We start from the raw sequence: 19,224 nt of genomic DNA, 5'->3' as shown, positions 1-19,224 counted from the left end.
TTTTCCAAATGGGACTGCACTGTAGATAGAAGGGTTTCATACCCTGCTCACCAAGGCAAGTGACTCCCACATCATCCTGCAGGCTGAGGTCCCCCCCTCCATGAGGCCACACGCACAATGGTGTGTCCTGGGGCTTTTTTTGGGGGGGGGGGGAGGAAGGGTAGAAAAGGGGCTTTTTTCAGCAGGAACACTTGCATATTAGGCCACACCCCCTGGTGCTGAGCCAGCCAGACCTGTGTTCCTGTGTGTTCCTGTTCAAAAAAAAGGCCTTGTGTGCCTAGAGATCCAGGCTGACTGAATGAGCCAATGTTAAGCATCAGGGACTAGGCATGGGTGAATATAAGATCCCAGGACGCCATCTTCCGGTTACGAAGCAGCATAGATGCTCAGCCACTGCTGTGCCCATAGATCCATATGGACTGCTGCTGAACAAGTCAGTGGCAAAACATTGGCAGCCACATCTGGTACACCTTGAGGCCCAGTGCGCAATGCGGTGCCACAAATCCATACTCCTTTGTGCTGTTCCCCTGGAATTAAATAGACACTGTTAACCATTCACAAACCTATACTCCTATGTGCTGCTTCCCTGGAACTAAATAGGCATTGATAATACTCAGCAGCCACTTTCTGGATGGGAGAGGAGTCAGCAGCAGCGGGGCCGCCCTTTCAGGACGCTGGTCCTGACAGACTGAGCGAAGCCTGGCCCCATGGCAAAGTTTTACCTGCCAATTGAGTGATCGGCCAGGGAGGGGGGGGCTTTAGATAGCAGGAACGCGGCACTAGTGCATTGAAATCAACATGGGGGGAAGGGTCTGAAGGGAGGGAGGAGGGGGGAGGTGTGAGCCATGGGGGGGAGCATGGAGCTGCAGGAGGGAGGTGGGGGTGCGCCAGGCAGCGAGTCTGCCTAGGTCGCCACAGAGCATCAGGCTGCCCCTGATTGAACCCACCTTTAGTGATGGTTGTGTGCAGGCCACATTCTTCTGTACCTGCAGTGAGAGGAGAAGAGGCAGCAATCAAATCTGAAGGATCCAACATAACATCAGACCCAATCTCAGACAAGAGGGTAGGCAAGCCGTTTCTGGCATCTCCCGTGAAAGATCTCTGAATGTTTGGAGAACACATGATTCATATGGCCCAGTCTCAAGATAGAAGTCGATACCTCAGAGCACAAACTGAAAAATAGGATACTGAATTGCCTCTACCCAGAGAGTCCCCCAGTATTATTGCTTTCCTGGTGTTTCAGGGCTTTGTGGACTCACAAAAGAGAGAGTGGTAGCTGAGCAACTCCAGGCTTTCCTGGATGACACATCAGCATTGTATCCATTGCAGTTCAGCTTTCACTCTGGCCACAAGACAGTGTTGGTTGCCCTGACAGACTATCTGTGTAGACAGCTGGATCGAAACAGGTCAGTACTGCTGTCATTGCTCGATTTCACAGCAGCAATTAGCACAGTCGATCTTTTGACTCATAGCCTTGCTGATGTAGGAGGTCCGGAGGTGGACCTTCAGTGGCCTTCCTCATTTCTCTATGGTCAGGAACAGAGGGTGACGCTGAGAGAGGATGTGTCCTCTGGGAAACCCTTGCTATGTAGGGTTCCACAGGAGGCAGTCATCGCTCCAATGTTATTTAACATCTACATGTGCCCCCTTGCCCAGTTGGCATGGAGTTTCAGATTTGGGTGTTACGAATATGCAGATAGCACCCAGCTATATCGGTCTCAGCTGCCCCCCTGCAAAATCTGACCAAGGATCTGAAGGCCATAGTGGGATGGTTAAAAAAAGCAGGCTGAGACTGAATCCAACAAAGACAAAGGTCCTGGTGCTGGGGGGGGGCAGCATCGGGGATGGAGCCTAGGCTCCTAGCTCATGATGAGGTGCCACTGATGTTGGTGCCATCTATCAAATGTTTGGGTGTGATTCTGGATGTCCCCCTAACTATGGAGGCCCAAGTCATGCACACTGCAAAGCTGGCATTCTTCTACCTTCCCCATGCTGGGCAACTGACTCTTTTCCTGTTGCGCCCTGACCTAGCCACAGTAATCCATGCAATGGTCACCTCCAGATTAGACTATTGTAATTTGCTCTATCCTGGCCTACCCTTGAGGCTGACCCAGAAGCTCCAGCTGATCCAGAACACAGGACTTCCGGGGGAGGAAAATGTCGAGCTGAGCTGCTTCTCATAATGGGAGCAGGCTGGAACTTCTGTTCAGGGTAGTGGAAGGCAATTTAATGCCTACTGCCTACTTTTCTCAGTCAGAGATTAGTCCAAGATATGCACAGGAAACTTTGAGATTTACCTTGGCTAAAAGGGATTCCCGGGGGGGGGGGCTGCTTTGAGGAGTCTCTGGGAAGAGTTTCATTTTCATCATCTTCAGAAGTTCTCAGAGTCATTTATTTGACATAAGCTCAACAGGATCCTAACCTTCTTGGACATTGCTAAACATCTAAATCTTTGCAAGACTGGTGTGAACTTGGATAATTGGAAGAGAAGGTACAAATTACTATCTTTCATTCCAGAACTATTTACAGCTTAATGGAATAAATTTAAAAGGTAGGAAAGGAAAATCTAGAAAGTCTGGAAGAAGAGGGGAGGAAGAGGTGAAATTTGGATTTTATAAATATAAAAGACAGTGTTTAAAAGTGCTAAAAAGTGGAAAGGAATTTATTGTTTAGTCTACTTGCGGTTTTGAAAAAAGAGCACCATTGTCACAGACCTGCAGCACATTCAAGCAAGACAAGAAGTCTTGTCAAGTATCGTGAGATCTCCTTACCAGTGTGAATGAGACTTCGTGGCAACAAAAGAAGGAAGTAGTAGAAGGAAAACTTACTCTAGGAATTTACTACCATTGAGAAACATCGGGGGCTATTGCTGGGAGGTCAAAATAAAAACAATGTTTTTAAAGAATTTGGGACATTAAAAATTATTGGAGTTAACTGAGAAGAGGGTAAGAAGTTAAATACTATTGGTCATATTATTGGTGTGGACCTCAGATGTTTTTAAAAGGGGAAAAAAATTGTAAGGAGCAGTAAAAAGTTGTGACCGTCATTTTGGAAGATTTAAAAACTTTAAAAATAAATAACTTGACTTTGGGAGCTCCAAGGACAGCGAAATTGGGCTTGTTATAAAGGGCAAGTCCTACTCTTTTGAATCTGATAGTTGAATTGTAAATTGGTGAGGTCCAAATTTTCATAGTTTTTTAAATGTCTGAACGCAAGCAGCCCTGTACGAGGGCTACTTCATTGGAAAAAATGCGGGACCAATTAGGAATGGAGGCCAGAATGATGAAAGAGGTGAGAGAGATGATAAATGAATCGGAAAAAAAATTATTGCCGAGATTAAAAAAGATATGGAAGATCTCAAAAGGGAAACTGAGGAAACATCTAAGTGCAGGAGTTAGAAGGCAGAATGAAAGTATATGGTTTCACCTTGTTGAAAATGCAAGAAAAAGTGACAATCCATGACTGCAAATTGATGGAGACTCAGATATGTCTGAGAGGAGTACCTGAGAAGGAGTATGATGATTTAAAAGATATATAATAAAAATATAATAAAAATAATTGCAGAATTTTTAGAGGAAGACCCTGAAGAGACTAAAAACATGTATGACTATATGTATAGAGTGAACTCACTTTATGCCAAGAAGAACAACTTACCAAAAGATGTTGTCATAAGATATATGACAAAGAAAATGGTGGGAAGGATCATGAGTAAAAACTTTGTAAAGACATTGATAGTGGGAGGCAGTAGAGTAAGAATCATGAGAGCCATTGATAGTGGGAGGCAGTAGAGTATCAAGACAGTATCAAGACATTGATAGTGGGAGGCAGTAGAGTAAGAATCATGAGAGCCAGTTTGGTGTAGTGGTTAAGTGTGTGGACTCTTATCTGGGAGAACCGGGTTTGATTCCCCACTCCTCCACTTGCACCTGCTGGAATGGCCTTGGGTCAGCCATAGCCCTGGCAGAGGTTGTCCTTGAAAGGGCAGCTGCTGTAAGAGCTCTCTTAGCCCCACCCACCTCACAGGGTGTCTGTGGTGGGGGAGGAAGGTAAAGGAGATTGTGAGCCGCTCTGAGACTCTTCGGAGTGGAGGGCGGGATATAAATCCAATGAAGGAGCTGCTAAGGCAAATGATAAATGATAGAAGAACATATAAAAAGTTGACAGAAAAATTGAGAGACAATGGAACAAGGTTTAGATGGATAATACCTGAAGGAGCTTTGAACTCCAGGGGAAAGGAATCACAATTACAAATGCACAGGATATGCATAGATTTTTTGAAGAAAATAAAGAATTTGCACCATGATGGATTACAAATTATTGTCTTTGAATGTAAATGGAGTAAATTCACCACAAAAAAGGGCAACATTTCATTGGATTAAGAAACAAAACTGTAATATAATTTGTTTGCAAGAAGTGCATATCAAACAAAAGGATTATAAAGTTTTATGGAACAAACAATTGGGAGTGGAATTTTTTTCATTGGCTGAACAGAATAAAAGGGGAGTGGGTTTTTTTATATTAAACAAGAATTGGAGCCAAAATTAGTATTTAAAGATAAAGATGGAAGATTTGTAGCAGTAGAGGCAATATTAGATGGAAAAAAAACGTTATTGGGACTATGCGCCTAATGGTGCAAAAGGATGTTTTTTTAAATGACATTATACAACAGCTTGATGAATTGACCTATGACCAAGTTTTGATAATGGGAGATTTTAATGGAACAGTTAAGAACTCATTGGACAGGTCGGGGGAAAAAACAATAGTAAAGAAGGAAAATTGCCAAAGTCTTTTTTTGAACTTGTTAAACAAGAAAATTTGGAAGATATAGGGAGGAAATTTAACCCTGACTATACTTTCTTTTCTGCAAGACACAAAACTTTTTCTAGAATTGACATGTTGTGGGGAACTAAAGATTTAGGTCTTATAACAAGGAAAATAGAGATTTTACCTAAAATTGGTGCTGATCATAACCTAATAATGTGGATTACAAAATTGGCGAAGAAGGTGAGAAGATGGAGATTGAATGAAGATTTGCTACAGAATAAAGAAACAGTGACATACCTAGAAAATGAAACTAAAGCTTTTTTCCAAGTGAATGACAAAGAGGATATTGACTTTCAGACCGTCTGGGATGCCTATAAAGCAGTAATGAGAGGAATGTTGATTACTTTGAATAATAAAGATAAGAGAGTAAAAGAAAAACACTTGTTGGACATTCAAAATGAAATAAAGAAAAAGGAAGGGGAGTTGAGAAAAAGGCCAGGGAAAAAGAAAATTTTAAGGGAAATTACAATATTACAAACTCAATTGAGACATTTGTTAAATAAAGAAGTGGAATGGAGTTTGAAAAGACTTCAGCAGAAATCCTTTGAGGGAGCAAATAAACCGGGAAAGTATTTGGCTTGGCAATTGAAGAAAAAGAGAGAAAATAGAATTATTAACAGAATTGTGGTAGATGGAAGAGAAGTGGTTACTCAAGAGGGAATAAAAAGAGAATTTTTTAAGTACTATGCCAAATTGTTTAAAGGTGTTAAAATAAAGAAAGAGAAGATGGATGAGTATTTACAAAAGATAAAAAAGAGCCCTTAACTGAAAATATGCGAAAAGTTTTGAATGACCCAATTAAAAAAAATAGAAATTGAAGCAGCAATTAACGCAATGAAGAATGGAAAAGCACCTGGGCCTGATGAATATACAGCTAAATATTTTAAAACTTTTAAAGATGAGTTAATACCAAAATTGCAGAAGTTGATGAATACGTTAAGAATAAAAAGGGAAAGTACCAAACACATGGAAAGAAGCTATTATTTTGTTGATACCTAAGGAAGATAGAGATGTCACAAACGTAAAAAATTAAAAAATTAATTCGCTATTAAATAATGACTATAAAATATTTATAAGAATCTTGGCAGAACGGCTTAAACAACATTTAATAAACTTTATAAAGGAAGATCAAGCAGGGTTTCTTCCAAAAAGACAAATAAGAGACAATATTAGGACTGTTGTAAATATTGTAGAATATTATGAAAGACATCCAGAAAAAGAAGTAGCATTATTCTTTGCAGATGCAGAGAAAGCATTTGATAATTTAAATTTGGACTTTACGTTTGCAGTAATGGAAAAAATGGAGCTGGGTGAAAACTTTATAAGAATGATTAAATCAATATATTCTGAACAAAGTGCAAGGTTGTGTATAAATACAGATCTTACAGAAGATATGAAAATTAGCAAAGGTACTAGACAAGGTTGTCCGCTTTCACCATTGTGGTTTATAATGACTCTTGAAATATTATTGATGCAGATCCAAGAAGAAAGAGAAATAGAAGGATTAAGAATAAAAGGATTTACTTACAATTTTAGAGCTTTTGCTGATGATATAATGTTTATAAATGAAAACCCCATACAAGTTACACCTTTGCTGCTAGCTAAAATACAAAAGTATGGGGAGTTGGCGGGACTTTGTATTAATAGAGAAAAATCAACAATTCTGTGTAAAAATATGCGGATGAACAAGCAACAAGAATTACAGAGACTAACGGGTTGTGAAGTCACCTCTAAGGTAAAATACCTAGGGGTGGAGATAACAATGAAGAATATTGATCTGTTTAAAAATAATTATGAGAAGTTATGGCGTAAAATGGATGAAGACATGTTAAATCGAATAAGCTTAATTTGTCATTGTTGGGTAGAATAGCTGCAATCAAAATGAATATCTTACCAAGAATAATGTATTTGTTTCAAACTATTCCTATTGTGAAGGATGGCAAACAATTTGATAAATGGCAAAGGAAAATCTCCAAATTTGTGTGGGCTGGGAAGAAACCAAGGATTAAAATGAAAATTTTGACGGATGCAAAAGAAAGAGGTGGGTTTCAACTGCCGAATTTAAAATTATATCAGGAAGCAGTTTGTTTAGTGTGGATGAAAGAATGGATAATGTTGTCAAAAAACTTTTAGTGTTGGAAGGTCACGGAAATAAATTTGGCTGGCACACGTATTTGTATTACGGAAAAAAGAAGATGGACAGTTTTTTCTCTCACCATTATATAAGAAATAATTTGCTAAATACGTGGATTAAATACAAGAAATATGGAGATGAGAGAAGTTATGGATAGTGCCTGCTGAAGTAATAAAAATAACGGCTGAGATAAGCGAAGAAAAGTGGTTGTCATATAATCAATTATTAAAAATACAAAGTGGCAAAATAGAACTGAAAACTGCTGAAGGGTTGAATCATAAATATGATTGGTTTCAAATGCAACAAATAAAGAGCTTGGTGGAGAATGATATTAAAACTGAAGGAATAAGAAAAGAATAAACAGAATTGGAAAAAGTTCTGCTTGGAGACAATGATAAATTAATTTCAAAAGTATATAAATTACTTCTACAATGGTCTACAGAAGATGAAGTAGTGAAATCACAAATGATTAAATGGGCAATTAATGTAAATAAAGAAATACAGATGGAAATTTGGGAATATTTGTGGAAGAACTCTATGAAACTTTCAACATGTCAAAGTATTAAAGAAAACTGTTTTAAGATGATGTATAGATGGTATATGACTCCTAAAAAATTGGCAAAGATGAATAATAAGATGCCAGACAGATGCTGGAAATGTAAAAAGCATGAAGGTTCTTTCTACCATATGTGGTGGACTTGTGAAAGAGCTAAAATGTTTTGGCAGATGATTCGGCAAGAGATTTCTAAGATCTTGGGATATGAGTTTAACAAAGTTGCAGAGACTTTTCTGTTGGACTACAAATGGAAAAATTTCCAAAAGAAGATAGAACTTTAATCTGGTGCTTGCTCTCAGCCGCTAGGACATTGTACGCGCAGTTGTGGAAGCAAGAAAAAATACCAGAGAAATGGGACTGGATTATAAAAGTTATGACATGGAGTGAAATGGACAAGTTAACAAGAATATTAAGAGACTATGATTTGGAAGTTTTTAAGACGGAATGGAAAAAGTTTAGAAGATATGTAGAAAAAGAGTGGAAAATAAAAGGACATTGGACAATCTTCGATTAAGTTTTAAAAAGAAGAAGAATATAATTTTTTGTTTTAATAGTTAAGGGTGCCTTTAAATATTTGCATTTTAAGTAAATAACACCAGCGGGGGTCAAGTAACGGGGGGAGGGGTGGGTAAAAAGTAATATATTGGGTAGATAAAAGAAGTTTTTTTAAAAGATGTAAGATATAGATTTATTACCATATGTTACCAATAAAATTGTTCTAAACACAGCTGATCCAGAACACAAATCTGGATGGAACTCGCGGCTGCATGTGTCCTGATGGGAATGTCACAGATGACACACATTCGAGTTGTGCTACGCTAGCAGCACTGGCTTCCAGTGGAATACCAAGTCATGTTCAAGGTCTTGATATTGATTTCGTGGCCTTGAGCAGTCTGGGACCAGTGTATCTGCAGGACTGTCTCCTCTGCTTTGCAGACAACAACTTGCTGGTGATCCCTAGCCCCACAGAAGTCCCTTTTTGGTCTTGGCCCTGACCTGATGGAACACTTTGCCTGATACTTTCAGGGTCCTACAGGATCTAATGTAATTCCACAAGGCCTGTAAGGCAGAGATGTTCTGCCAGGCTTTTGGTTAGGTGAAAATTAGAACAAACTGTGTAGCACTATACAAAATTTCTTATAATTAATAAAGATACAAACCGTACGGTAATCAAGTGCAGTTCACTCAAACCAAAACAAGAAAATCCATTTATCCAGTAGAGGTTCTGTTGATTAAATCCAAGATATAGTCTTCGATTAATATCTTCAAAGAAACCAAAGGTGTGAAGCCAAAAATCCAATCAGAGGAATCCAATAGAGGAACTGGTTTCGGTGTCATACCTTCCTCAGCCAAAATTTTCCAGCAATTCAATGTGTTGCAGCTTCTCCAACAATATAGACAGATTACTTGTTAATCAGGACCCCAGTCCAACTACTTAGTAAGACAAGCGTTCATTCCGTTCTCTGGCTGGTCTCATCCCTCCTTTAGAGATACCATCTTGAACTTGTTGAATCTATTATAAATGGATCTTTAACTTACTAATTCTATTATTCTTACTTTTTAATGTTTTGTATATCATTCTGTGGCTTACGCCTCAGAGCCTGGTGCAAGGCTGGATAGGGAAATTAACAAACAACAACAACAATAAATAGAAGACAAAGCTGTCTGACCATAGAAAGCTCTAGGAAAGCCATTGGGAGCCTGATGGACTCAGTACAGTTCCAGGTGGCTCTGCAGGAACCCTGGTGATTCTCTAGATCAGGGTTTCCCAAACGCTCACCCCCACCCGTGGCTCGGTTATTTTTACACTTCTCCTTCGTGGCCCACTAAAATTTGGGGTGGAGCTGGGAGACAGGAAATGATGTACAAACAAGCCTAAAACTCTTGCAATATTTTGTTTAGGAAAGGTAGGAGAATAGTGAGATTTTGCAATGCAATTTTAAAAATAAAACATTAAGAAAAAGCACAAGGACCACTCAGAAGAAAACTAAAAATATAAAATGCTCTCAGCCTAGGAAAACATTAAATGGGAGCCTGGGAAAACATGAAATGGCAGGGTGTTTAAGGCTTCTCACCCCCCAGATCTACTCAGATTAGCAATGGCAAGGAAGGAGGGAGGGAGGGAAGGAAGGAAGAAAGACAGGGGAAAGACTGACTGACAGAAAGAGAGAGAGAAAGAAGGAAGAAAGACAGGGGAAAAGACGAAAAAGGAAGGAAGGAAGGAAGGAAGGAAGGAAGGAAGGAAGGAAGGAAGGAAGGAAGGAAGGATATGAACATATGAAGCTGCCTTATACTGAATCAGACACTTGGTCCATCAAAGTCAGTATTGTCTTCTCAGACTGGCAGCGGCTCTCCAGGGTCTCAAGCTGAGATTTATCACACCTATTGGCCTGGACCCTTTTTTGGAGATGCCGGGGATTGAACCTGGAACCTTCTGCTTCCCAAGCAGATGCTCTACCACTGAGCCACCGTTCCTCCAGGAAGGAAGGAAGGAAGGAAGGAGAGAGAGTTGGAAACAAATATAGAAAAAAAGAAAAGAGAGAAAGGAAATAGGAAGGAAGGGAAAGAGAGGGAAAGAGTGAAAGAAAGGAGGGACAAAAGGAAGAAAGAGAAAAGAAAGGAAAAGAAACAGGAGCAACTCACCTTTAAAACTGCTCACTTTCGGTGGGAAATCCGGCCACGGAGCCCTCAAGCCGGGTCGTGGCCCACGGGGCCTCCAGTGATCAGGCCTTCCCCCACATCGCACCTCCCCCTCCAGTTCGTGCGCCTCTGCGCCTCCTTCTCCCTCCCTTCCCCACCGCTTGCAGGTCAGTTTCATCTTGCGTGAAGCCCCCCTTGTCAGAACTTGGATGAACTTCAAGAGAGTCCAATACTTGTAGCAAGTTAGGAATCTTTATTGGAAGAACTTCAGTACTATAGAAACGAAATAACAGTAATGGCGATTCTGGGCAGTTGGTTACATTTTATGCCCACAGCAAAGCATAATAAAACAATAACTCACAGTGATTCACACGGTCCCAAGCGGTTGTCTCTTTCCCAGCCTTCGTTATCAGCTAAGAGGGATGCCCCCCTATTGTGAAGGCCAAACGGCCCGGCTTCAAAGGGCACCTGTGGATGTTAAGCAGAGACTTTCTGCCGCCTGTCTTACCGCCCTAAATATTTAGCATAGCAAAGCGGCTTGGGTCAATGACCGCTGTCAATATCCTGAGTTACAACATGGAAACAGTTTGGCTAAGCTAAGAGATCACAGTTACAAGTTCTGACACCCCTGCCTGACGGCCTGATCACTAGGAAATCAGCACGGAGCTCATTCCACCCCAGGCCAAGCTGGCGAAAGCTCAAACAGACCGCGGCCAAAAAGGGCGCATGGCTCCTTCCTCCTCCCTCCCCATCACTTCCTGGATGGGAAGGAAGTGCCAGGGAGGGGGGAGGGAGGAGTCACGCACCCTTTTCAGCTTCAGTCTGTTCGACCTGTGGCCGGCTTGGCCCAGTGCAAAGTGAGCTCAGCACCGATTTCCCACCGATTGGGCAATCGGTCGGGGGGGAGGGCTTTGAGCAGCATGAAACTGACCTGTCTATGGTGGGGAAGGGTGGGAGAAGGAGCTGCAGAGACGCGCGACCCGGGGGAGGGAGGCGTGATGTGAGGGGAGGGGCAGCCAGGGGACTGGAGGCCCCGCGGACTGGCGTTGAGGGCTCCGTGGACCGGTGCCGGGTCTCGACCCTGCCTTTGGGAAACGCCGCTCTAGATGACCTGTTTGAGTCTTGGCAAGACCGGCTCTTTACAGCCATTGATGAGATCATTCCCTGGCACCCTCTGTGTCTTCGTTCTAAGCTGGTGCCGTGGTATAACCTGGAACTGTGGCTGATGAAACGAAGGCTTAGACAGCTAGAGAAGCAGTGGCGGTGTACTTGAGACGAAGCGACTAGAACATCTTATAGAGGGTTTATGAGGTTCTATGAGATGGCAGTCAAAGCCATAAAGAAAGCTTACTTTGTGGTTAAGATTGCATTTGCGAATTTGCGCCCAGCACAATTATTTAGTATAATTTGGACCTTTACAACTCTGCCACAAGGCAGACCAAATCTTAGGGAATTAGATATTGGCTTTTGCGACTTTTTTCGCAGATAAGATCTTTTTGCTCCGTCATGACCTCCCTGCCACACTTAAAACAGTATGTGAACTCGAGGCTCCGTGCCTGTTTTCTGGACCACCTTTGGATTGTTTCACAACACTCAGCTTGGAGGAAGTTTACAGAATTCTCTCCACTGTGCACCTAACACCATGTGAGCTGGACTATTTCCCCATCCTGGCTGATTAAAGCTTGCCGGATGTACTTACAACATTCTATACAGGATATCGTAAATAGATCCCTCTCTGAAGGACTTTTTCCAGTGCCCCTTAAAGAGGCAGTGGTCCGCCCTCTCTTGAAAAAATCAACATTGGACCCAGCCAAATTGGCCCACTGCCAGCCAGTCTTGAATTTACCCTTTTGGGGTAAAATTATTGAGAGGGCAGTAGCGCTACAGCTACAGAGTTTTCTGGAGGACACTTCTGTCCTAGACCCCCATCACTCCAGCTTCCACCCAGGTCATTGGACGGAGACAGTACTGGTCGCCCCGGTGGATGATCTCCATCTGGACTGAGGCAGTTCAGCGGTCCTGATGTTGTTAGATCTCTCGGCTGCATTGATATGGTTGCTCATCAGTTGCTGACCCACCATCTCGCTGATGCAGAGATTCAGGGGTTGGCCTTACAATGGCTCTCCTCTTTCCTTCATTGTCAGAGACAAAGGGTGGCGATTGGGGGACAGTCATCCCAGAAACACACACTTAATTGTGGTGTGCCTCAGGGGTCGGTGCTTTTTCCAATGTTGTTTAACATCTACATGCTCCCCCTTGCTCAGATTGCCTGGATGTATGGGCTGGGTTACCATCAGTATGCTGATGACACCCAGCTGTATCTACTGATGGATGGCCAGTCTGGCTGTGTCCCAGAAAATCTGAACCTGGCGTTGCAAGCTGTGGCAGGATGGCTTAGGCTGAGCCAACTGAAGCGGAATTCGACAGAGGTCCTTTGCCTGAGTTGCGGTGGTCCGGGTAGGGAAATCCCCTACCAGCTTTTGATGGTACATCATTTACAATGGCATCCAGGGTCAGTAGCTTGGGGGTGCTACTGGAGCCTTCTCTTACAATGGAGGCCCAGATAGCAGCCACTGCTAAATCTGCCTTTTTCCATCTTAGGTGGGTAAGACAGTTGGTCCCCTTCCTCAAGTGTGGCAACCTGGCAATTGTGATCCATGCTACAGTCACCTTGAGACTGGACTACTGTAATGTCTTCTACATGGGGCTGCCCTTGTCTTGAATCTGGAAACTACAGCTGGTGCAGAATGCAGCAGCCAGGCTGTTATTGGGACTCTCCGTGCGGGAGCACATACAGCCAGGGCTGCGGGAGCTGCACTGGCTGCCAATAGTATACTGGATTTGCTACAAGGTACTGGTCATTACCTTTAAAGCCCTATATGGCCAAGGTCCTCCCTACGTTAGGGACCATCTCTCCCACACGTTCCCCAGAGGGTAGTTAGATCTGGAACGCAAAACCTACTATTGATCCCTGGGCTGAGGGAGGCAAGATTGAAAACCACCAGGGAAAGAGCCTTCTCAATCGCTGCCCCACATTGGTGCAACCAACTGCCAGAGGAGGTTAGAGCCTTGCAGGACCTCTCCCAGTTCCGCAAGGCCTGCCAGACAACATTATTCCGGCTAGCCTTTAACTGAATTGCCGACATAGTAGCGTGAAAGGATACCTAAGAGTACTGAATGCCATCAGAAATTAAATGACATTAGCACCAGACTGTTTTAATTGCTTAAATCGTTGAATTGTACTGTTTTACTGTGATGTATTGCTTTTATTGTTTGTGAGCCGCCCTGAGCTTGCTTTGTCAGGGAGGCCAGGATATAAATCTAATAAATCAAATCAAATTAATGTATAGGAGTGATTCTCAATGATAGAGGTAACAATCTTTTTAGCTAACTAAATATTTTTCAGAGCTTTAAAGGTGAAAGAATCACATAAACTTACTTGATGATCTTGTTCTATTTCAGATTAACATACATGAAAGAGTTTGTTGTGAACATAAAATGTATGAAGAACAAACTTCTTTCAAGCTCCTTGATCAAATGCACTAAATAAGTAGGAGCATTACAGTTAGATAAATCTGGTACTTATGCAGAGAGAGTCCCTAGTGAAAAGACAGTGGAGTGCTCAGTTCTGAGGTTCAAACCAAGTCCTTTTCTACTGGCTACATATATTTAAAAATCTCTACTCTTTCATTATAAATATTTGTTGGAGTTTTTCTTCTAGATACTGAGGTTTGTGAGAGAGTGGAGTAGTCTCACAGCCATGAAGCAAAGAATTCTTCGGAAAAGTGGTCAGATATTTTCTAGACCAATTCTTGCTACTGAAGATACACTGTCTCAACAACAGGCTAAACTTGGGTGTACCAAACGGTATGTGTTCATCTGCACTGTGTGGTTCAAGAGAATAATGTCAGAAATACTTAAAGTAGTATTAGATTGTTAAGGTACTTTAGTAAGTGACTAGTTTTAGTAAGTGACTAGTTTTCACTGTGTCTGTCATAGTTTAAGCATTCCATGCTCTTTAAAACAGAATTCTTCAAACTTCTAACTTGGAAGAGTCAAAAGAATACCTGGTGCTGGTCTTTGCCCTCAAGGACAACCTCCATGCTCCATGAACTAGGGATCCTGCAGTTCATTCCATTCTCCTTTCTGCAGATCTTCTGTTGAAGTTTTCAAATTCTGGCAGAATGGAACTTCAGCAGAGAGGGAGCAGTTTATTGCTTTCCTCCACCCCCTCCCCATCTGAGTGTAACAAGATGGCTAGCAAGATTAAAATTGCTTTGTGTTCATGAGACAAAATAAAATTATATCACTCTACTGTAAGCCTTTGTACCATTGCAAAACCTGGTTAATAATATTACTTAGAACTAAGAGCTTCTTTAAATCTCCTGATTGTCTGGACTGCATGTGGAATATATATAATACTTTTTTTTTGCAGGGGGGTGGGACTTCTAGATGCTATGTACTCTAAAGGTATTGGCATGGTACAGTCTAGTTGTTGGCTGAGCTACAAGCTAAACTGGAATATTAATGTGATTATAGGTACATGACAAAGGAGGATGTCACCAAAGCTTCAATAAAGAAAGTGGACTGTAGTGGGGGCAGTGTTCGTTTAGTTACCAAACAATCTGCAGTTTCCTTAAAAACCCATACTGACTCTGCTCATGAAAAGGATCAACATTCTGCAAAGTAAGTTTAACAGTACCAGTGGAAAGAGGAAGGAAAGGATAATACATTAGGATATTAGGATTTTTTTTTAATAGTAAGAATAGATCAGCAGTGGAATCGCTTGCCTATGGAGGTGGTGAGCTCCCCCTCATTGGCAGTCTTCAAGCAGAGACTGGACAAACACTTGTCAGGGTACTCTAGGATTATCTTACATTGAGTGGGGGGTTGGACTAGATGGCCTGTACATCCTCTTCCACCTCTGTGATTCTGTGGTCAAGAATCACACAATCTTTTTCTTCAGATTTCAGTCTTTTTTGTTGTTGAAATTTTAAATGTGTAAATTACGCTACTCCATTCCTGATAGTGAGTGTTAAATTCACTAGAAAACAAGTTAAAAACGTGATAAAACTATTTTAACCACTCCTTGATTTCATTATGAGGAGAAAAGATAACCATGTTCTGAAAGACAAGCATTCAAATCACATTCTAAAATGAGAAATGCAAAACTAGCTGCGTGATACACAGTGTGGATATTAAACTTGTTTCTGCATAGTTGCCTAACTTGCAAAATTTTCATCAACATTTAGCAATTTTAGTGCAGAATTCAGAACTCCTTTGTATAATGATTAGGATGTCTGAGTCTATGTGTATATAAAAATTGTATTTTTACCTCTAAAGGTAAAGTAACTGCTGCCAGTTTATTTTTTTATCATAGTTTATCTTCAGTAGATGGAAGCTGCCCGATCTCCAGTTCAGATGTGAGTGAAACTGATGCTTTTGAGGAGACCTCTGCAGGGAAAGGCTACTTGCAGGCTGTAGACATTGAAGGGAATCCACTTTGCCTCAGTTGCCAAAAACCAGCTACTGTGTTTGATCAAACATCTGTTTGGGACACACGATTTTGTTCTCATAAATGCCAAGATGACTTCTTAATTCGCTCAAGTCAAAGTTACATGAGAACACAAGTATTTGAAATAGAACACGGTGTTTGCCAAATGTGTAGTCTGAATGCTCAGGAAATGTACCTCACTGTCAGAGATGCACCGAAGAATCAACGTAAAAGTCTTCTGGAGAGCTCTTGGCTGTCCAAGCTTCCTCTCACACAGGTAAAATGAACATTGACAGCATCTTTTTGTAGATGTCTTCTGGGTGTGGGGTAGAAGTGCCAAACTCATTTGTTACAAGGGCAGGATGTTACTGTGGCCGGGCCATGTGTGCCATAAAATGTAACCCCAGGTAGTGGAGACATAACCTTCATAAATGACACAGGCAAACCCAATTAATGATATTTTTAATCAAAATGTTTTAATCAATTAATTGATTCCTAGGGGTGAAAGCAACTGATTTACTGGGGAATCCACAAAAGCCCAAATGTATCAGATTCAAGACTAGGTTTTTGCCAAGGGATACCATAAAAGGGGGAGGGTATCTTACATTTGCACATGAATTAGTTACTTCTGTTGTGTTGTATATGTAGCACTTTTAGGAGACTAGTAATCTTACTTGCAAGTAAATAAGGTAGCTTTTCAGCACCTCATACCCATAACCCAGCTTCAGCAGCCAAGCTCTTGTTCTTTCTCTTCCCCTGTTCTACCTCTGAGGATCTTGAGGTGGCACACCAAACTTCCCCTTTCATTGCCCCATCCCCACCACACAACAACCCTCTGAAGTGAGCAACCAGTTGTGGGTGACCCAGGTGACAGGGTCCTTGCTGAAGGGGGAGTATTGAGGTTATGGAAACACCACCAGTTATCATATCTCCTACATTTCTAACAGAAGCAGTAGGGCTTAGGGGAAGGCCTGACAGAGAAGCTGTTTCCAAAACTTCCAAGGAATGTTTTTTGTCCACTCGCAACCCCTTTTCCTTTATGGGCTAAGAACAAGTTTGGGGAGAAGTTGCCATCCCCCACCCTCACTGGTGCTCATCCTTCCACTTTGCTCTGTGGCTGTTCAAATGTGGTAGCAACAGTGGCATCTTTGCTCCTCCACTTGCTTCCAAAGCTGGGACATCTTTCCTCTCAGAGTGGCATGCTAGGAATGCCAGCCTCCAGGCAGGACCTGGGTATCCCCCAGAAGACCCACATTAAGGTAGCCAGAAAACAGGAAAAATCATCCACCCTATAGAACAGGGGTGGCCAACGGTAGCTCTCCAGAAGTTTTTTGCCTACAACTCCCATCAGCCCCAGCCAGCAATGGCTGGGGCTGATGGGAGTTGTAGGCAAAAAACATCTGGAGAGCTACCGTTGGCCACCCCTGCTATAGAACACCCAACTCTCAGTATGTCTGTGTTAACATCTTAAACTAGAACTAACTGAAAACTGTTTAGAAAGCCAGCAGCCAGCAGGAACAGGGAAACTGCTGACCTCAAATGGGTGGGTAGGACTGCTCCACTCCTGTACTACTGAGAAGGAAGCATCACAATAAATGAATACAAATCTTCCATTCTCCTGTGGTCCTGGGAGTGGGATAGTCCTTCACTCCTGGGACATAAAAAAAAATGAAGTCCAGGATTGGTGTAGCAACTTCCCTGTTCATATGGTGTACTGCAGAACCCTCCTACTGAAAGCTGCCTCTGCTGAGGCCAACTTATCTATATCGTAGCGTCTTGTGAAGGAATGAATACACTTTCAAATGGCCACTTTACAAATTACTTCCAAGGAGGAGATGATCTATAGGCCTCAGAAGTGGCTGCCCCTCTCAAAGAATGTGCTGTTATGCCTTGGGATGGTTCTAAACTTCTGGCCTTATACACTTCCATTATGCAGCCCCTCAGCCACCGACTTAACATGGAAGTCGAGATTTGCTTCCCTAAAGAAGATTTCATAAAGGAAACAAACAGCATCAGTAGATCACAGTAGTTTAGTTCTATCTAAGTAGAAGCTAATTGTCCTACATACATCCAAACAGTGCCATCTTTCTCCATACTATGTTTTGAATTAGTACAGAAAGAAGTTAAAACTATATTCTCCGATCTGTGAAAAAAGTGAATTAAGTTTAGGGATAAAGACCAATGTGTACATAAAACTGTGTTATCATTACGACTTGTTGAATATAGACAGTGCTTTCAATTCAGAAATCCTCCTAGCTGATGTGATTCCAGCTAGAACCATCAACTTTACTGTCCTCTTCCCCAGAACCAGTGTTAACACTGTCAAATTTTTTGTTGTCACTCTTGAGATATAAACACTTTGTCCCAGATACTATTGATCTGAACTTCCATATGGATGGTTGATAGGGTTGGAAGAATGTTCTTCTCAATGTTGATGACTATTGATCTGAACTTCCATATGGATGGTTGATAGGGTTGGAAGAATGTTCTTCTCAATGTTGATGACTAAACCATGGTTCCTCAACACCCCCATAATGTCAGACTTGGAACTTCAAACAAGAACGAATCATTTTGTTTCAAAATTAATTCATTTATTTGAGAACAAGCGGTCTGGTATAGAAGCAGATTGAGTTTGATACTCTCCAAGGCTAAGCCTCGGGTTTTTGTACATCACAGGGGAACATAACAATAAAACCATTCTCACACTCTTGGAGACAGTTGACGCTTCCCATACTCCCTTATCTCCTTCCCAGGGAAGAACCCTGCTGGTTACCTTGAAGCAGGCAAGCTTCAAAGGCCCCAGATGTTCTTTGTACCAAGTGAGAAATTCCTCCCCTTGCGGTTGGCAATTGCTTTGGTTTGAAATGCATGTTTCTGTTCCCAGGGTTAGTAAAGGGCAAGGGTTATAGCAGTAACTCTGACATACAGAGCCACCCTTCCCTCCCTATCCTTCCGGTAGAACTTATATCCAGGAATCACTGTGTCCCACTGATTCTCCTCATTCCACCAAGTTTCTGAAATTCCCACAATGTCTATGTTTTCTCTCAACACTAAACATTCCAACTCACCAATTTTACTTCGAAGACTTCTAGCATTTGCGTACAAACATCTATAATTTCCTAGGCAAGCTAGGCCCGCCAGGGGTCACCAAAAAGGGAGTGGGGTGGAGAAAATGTTATATATGTTTATTAACTTTTAATAACAAATGAAAATATGCTACTACAATATATTACATTATAATAAATTGTTTTAAACCAGTTATGATTATATTGGAAAAAGACCCCCAAGTATTTGAAAGATTTCACCTGTTCAATATTATTTCCCTTGAGGCATCAGCTTTGTGGTTTCAAGGACTTTGAAAATACTAAAATTTTGGATTTTACATAGTTTATAGACAGGAAATTTGTCTCGCAGTATGAAGTAAAAGCGAGTAACAGGCGCTTGAGGCCCTTCTGCAAACGTGACAGTATAACTGCATTGTTGGCGTAGAGCAAAAAAGGGATAACGGATGGCCCAAGTTTAGGGGAGTGACCATCAATAGCATTTAGAGAGGGGGCCAGATCATTCAGGAATAAA

General features: G+C 41.8%; 1 protein-coding gene across 1 annotated transcript in view; it reads left to right on the top strand.

Annotated features, from left to right (window-relative positions):
* Positions 1-19,224, top strand: part of ZRANB3 (zinc finger RANBP2-type containing 3) — a 208,443-nt gene that overhangs the window by 181,281 nt on the left and 7,938 nt on the right. Inside the window, exons 17-19 of the mRNA XM_060257117.1 lie at positions 13,876-14,021; positions 14,694-14,840; positions 15,535-15,925. Of these exons, the coding sequence (XP_060113100.1) occupies positions 13,876-14,021; positions 14,694-14,840; positions 15,535-15,925 (684 nt within the window). The remainder of the gene's footprint in view (positions 1-13,875; positions 14,022-14,693; positions 14,841-15,534; positions 15,926-19,224) is intronic.

Source organism: Heteronotia binoei, chromosome 16, assembly GCF_032191835.1.
Source record: "Heteronotia binoei isolate CCM8104 ecotype False Entrance Well chromosome 16, APGP_CSIRO_Hbin_v1, whole genome shotgun sequence".
In the NCBI taxonomy this organism is placed as follows: domain Eukaryota; kingdom Metazoa; phylum Chordata; class Lepidosauria; order Squamata; family Gekkonidae; genus Heteronotia; species Heteronotia binoei.
The sequence above is the reverse complement of the archived record's forward strand: the minus strand, read 5'-3'. Positions and strand labels throughout refer to the sequence as shown.